The 2,500-nt window shown below is 47.1% G+C and overlaps 1 protein-coding gene across 2 annotated transcripts in view; it reads left to right on the forward strand.

Annotated features, from left to right (window-relative positions):
- LOC137611962 (chemokine-like protein TAFA-1) overlaps nucleotides 1-2,500 on the forward strand; it is a 30,529-nt gene that overhangs the window by 27,892 nt on the left and 137 nt on the right. For both annotated transcript variants that reach the window (XM_068340210.1, XM_068340201.1), the window contains exons 3-6: nucleotides 253-393; nucleotides 1,353-1,477; nucleotides 1,634-1,720; nucleotides 1,880-2,500. The exon at nucleotides 1,880-2,500 is cut by the window's right edge and continues 137 nt beyond it. In XM_068340210.1, the coding sequence (XP_068196311.1) occupies nucleotides 253-393; nucleotides 1,353-1,477; nucleotides 1,634-1,666 (299 nt within the window). In that variant the 3' untranslated portion in view covers nucleotides 1,667-1,720; nucleotides 1,880-2,500. The remainder of the gene's footprint in view (nucleotides 1-252; nucleotides 394-1,352; nucleotides 1,478-1,633; nucleotides 1,721-1,879) is intronic.

Raw genomic sequence — 2,500 nt, forward strand, 5'->3', positions numbered from 1 at the left:
GAAATCAGTGAAAAGGTTTCTGTAAAGAATTTTTATTTGAATGAAATAGAAGCATAAAGAGCACAGTCCTTATGTGTGATTGGATTATCCATCAAAAATAGAGATTTCTATTTCTGATGTTTCAACGTTTTGTGAAGGACAAACGCTTCAGCGCATGAATGACAGGAGTCTGTTCCTCCGTGAACCCCAGACGGGGCTCGCTGTGATCACCTGGAGATGCTGGTCTGATTCTCTCTTTGTCTTCCTTATCAGAGGGGGGCACCTGTGAAGTCATTGCTGCTCACAGATGCTGCAATAAGAACCGTATTGAGGAGAGGTCACAGACAGTCAAGTGTTCCTGTCTGCCAGGGAAAGTGGCTGGAACCACCAGAAACAGACCTTCATGTGTCGACGGTGAGTGCTTCAAAACAGAAAGAATAAAATATCAGGTCCTGTCTCAAAGCGCGCCCGAATGTTCCTGCATTGCTGGGAAATTATGCATTTCTATGTTCAATTCAGCTTCACAACTAAGAAATAGACAACAACATCTGACGAATGCTGTTTTGATGAGGTTCAGAGATTTGCTTGGATCAAAGTCTCGGTCACCCCCGCCAGGCGGTGGCCCCGATAAGATTAACGTTACCTGGGATACTGTCACGTTTAAATGCGCTGGGAGACGGAAGCACAAGATGCGTTCAGGGCTGAGCGTCGCTCCGGCGGCAGACAGCCATACACACCTCAGGGAGGACGGAGATAACACGGAGGAACACGGTGCTGATGGCTCACGTACCTCAGATATTTCATGATGTTTGACATGCATCAGTTCCACACGGTAACAAAGGGATTTTGTGCTCAGCGCTGACGCCACGAAAACACACACTGGCATGAGGAAAATCTCTCACCTGGAGCTTTTATCTTAAACCTTTTTTCAAATATTACTTCCATCTCACGGTGGGCGAGGGAAATTGGAGGTCTCTCAGTGTCAGCTCTGACAGATCCTGTTCCTCTGTCACACATTACAAACCATTTACTGTCTACTTACCCTGTATTTAAGGCAATTTTCTCCTCTGACATCAGAAATGTGGCTTGCATTAAAGTCAAGCCGCAGTCAAACCACTCAAAGAAAAGACTCGGTCCCACCTTCTGCATTCATCTACATCTGCATCTCACAAAGAAACCTAATTGTAATGCGCATTGGTATTCCAAGTATCCTCTGATGAATGTACACAGGACACATACGGTGAAATTACTCATGCCACCTTTGACAGAGTACATGTGATCGCTGGGGTTCGGCGCCGCTGCCTAATGGCCATCAATCTATAAACAGCGGGCTGCGTGATCTGCTTTTGCATTCTTGTCTTTGTTGCCTGTAGCATCCATAGTAATTGGGAGGTGGTGGTGTGAGATGGAGCCTTGCCTGGAGGGGGAGGAATGCAAGACGCTCCCTGACAACTCAGGCTGGATGTGCTACGCCGGCAACAAGATCAAGACCACCAGGGTAAGATAACCTCTGTTGACCACAGGAGATAAGGTGGTGGCAGGATGGTGGGGACAAACCCCCCCACTGGTATGCTGGGAGTCGCCAAACAGCAGCACATTGACTGGGTAGCGTGGCGGTCTTTCATTGCCCTGTCCTCCCCCCTTTTCTCGTCAGAACACTCAGCCATACACAACATCAGCGTATTAACATTCTGCAGCGAGGAACCAAGGGACCGCCCCCGGTGCACAGGTTAATCTGCAGGTCAGCCTCTCATTTACACCAGGATACAGTATGCTAATTAATTTCTCTTTGCTGATTTAACTGCAAAGCCTTTAAAAGGGCAACAAAAAGTCTCAGGTTTTTATCTAACTTTTTGTTGCATTCACACCATTCTGCATGTGTCTCCCCTTCTCGTTTCAGCACCGTCACAGGACCAATTCTCACAAAGACAACGAACCTTTTGTCGCTTTATGAAATGAGAACACTTCTCAGATTAAAGCCTAAAAAGATGTAGAATACAAAGCACATCCTTCTCAAGGCTACTGAACATTCTGACGCTCCGAGCCGCCTGCGGGAACTCCATCATAACCTTGTAATGAATATATTTTCATCGTTTTTTTATAACTTTGGGAAGGAACGTGAAAGTGTATTTGGATGAATTTGTGGAGCGCGACTGACACCCCTCCTCGACATCAGTGAGACAAATGTTCGCTATGGACCACCAAGAGGGGAGGGACACGTCATGGCGTGGAGTCAGCGCAGTGGTCAGCCCTCAGGTTTTTCTTTTTCAAGCATCGTAAGAACAAAATGCTGTACAGAAACGGTTTGTCCTTCCTTGTGTACGTGAGCTGTATTTATGGTGTGAAACCCTCTTTGTACCACAACACAGCCAAAGTTCAAGGGTGCCGTCCTGCGATGAAACAGCCACACTGTGAGGGAGGTGGAGCGAAGCTTGGCGTGTTGTGATGGTGTACATGTGACCGTTTGTGTGTTGCCACTCGTGTGTTGCCCATCACCTCTGAAATGGCTTTACCAGTCCAA

The sequence above is a fragment of the Antennarius striatus genome, chromosome 2 (genome assembly GCF_040054535.1).
Source record: "Antennarius striatus isolate MH-2024 chromosome 2, ASM4005453v1, whole genome shotgun sequence".
Taxonomy (NCBI): domain Eukaryota; kingdom Metazoa; phylum Chordata; class Actinopteri; order Lophiiformes; family Antennariidae; genus Antennarius; species Antennarius striatus.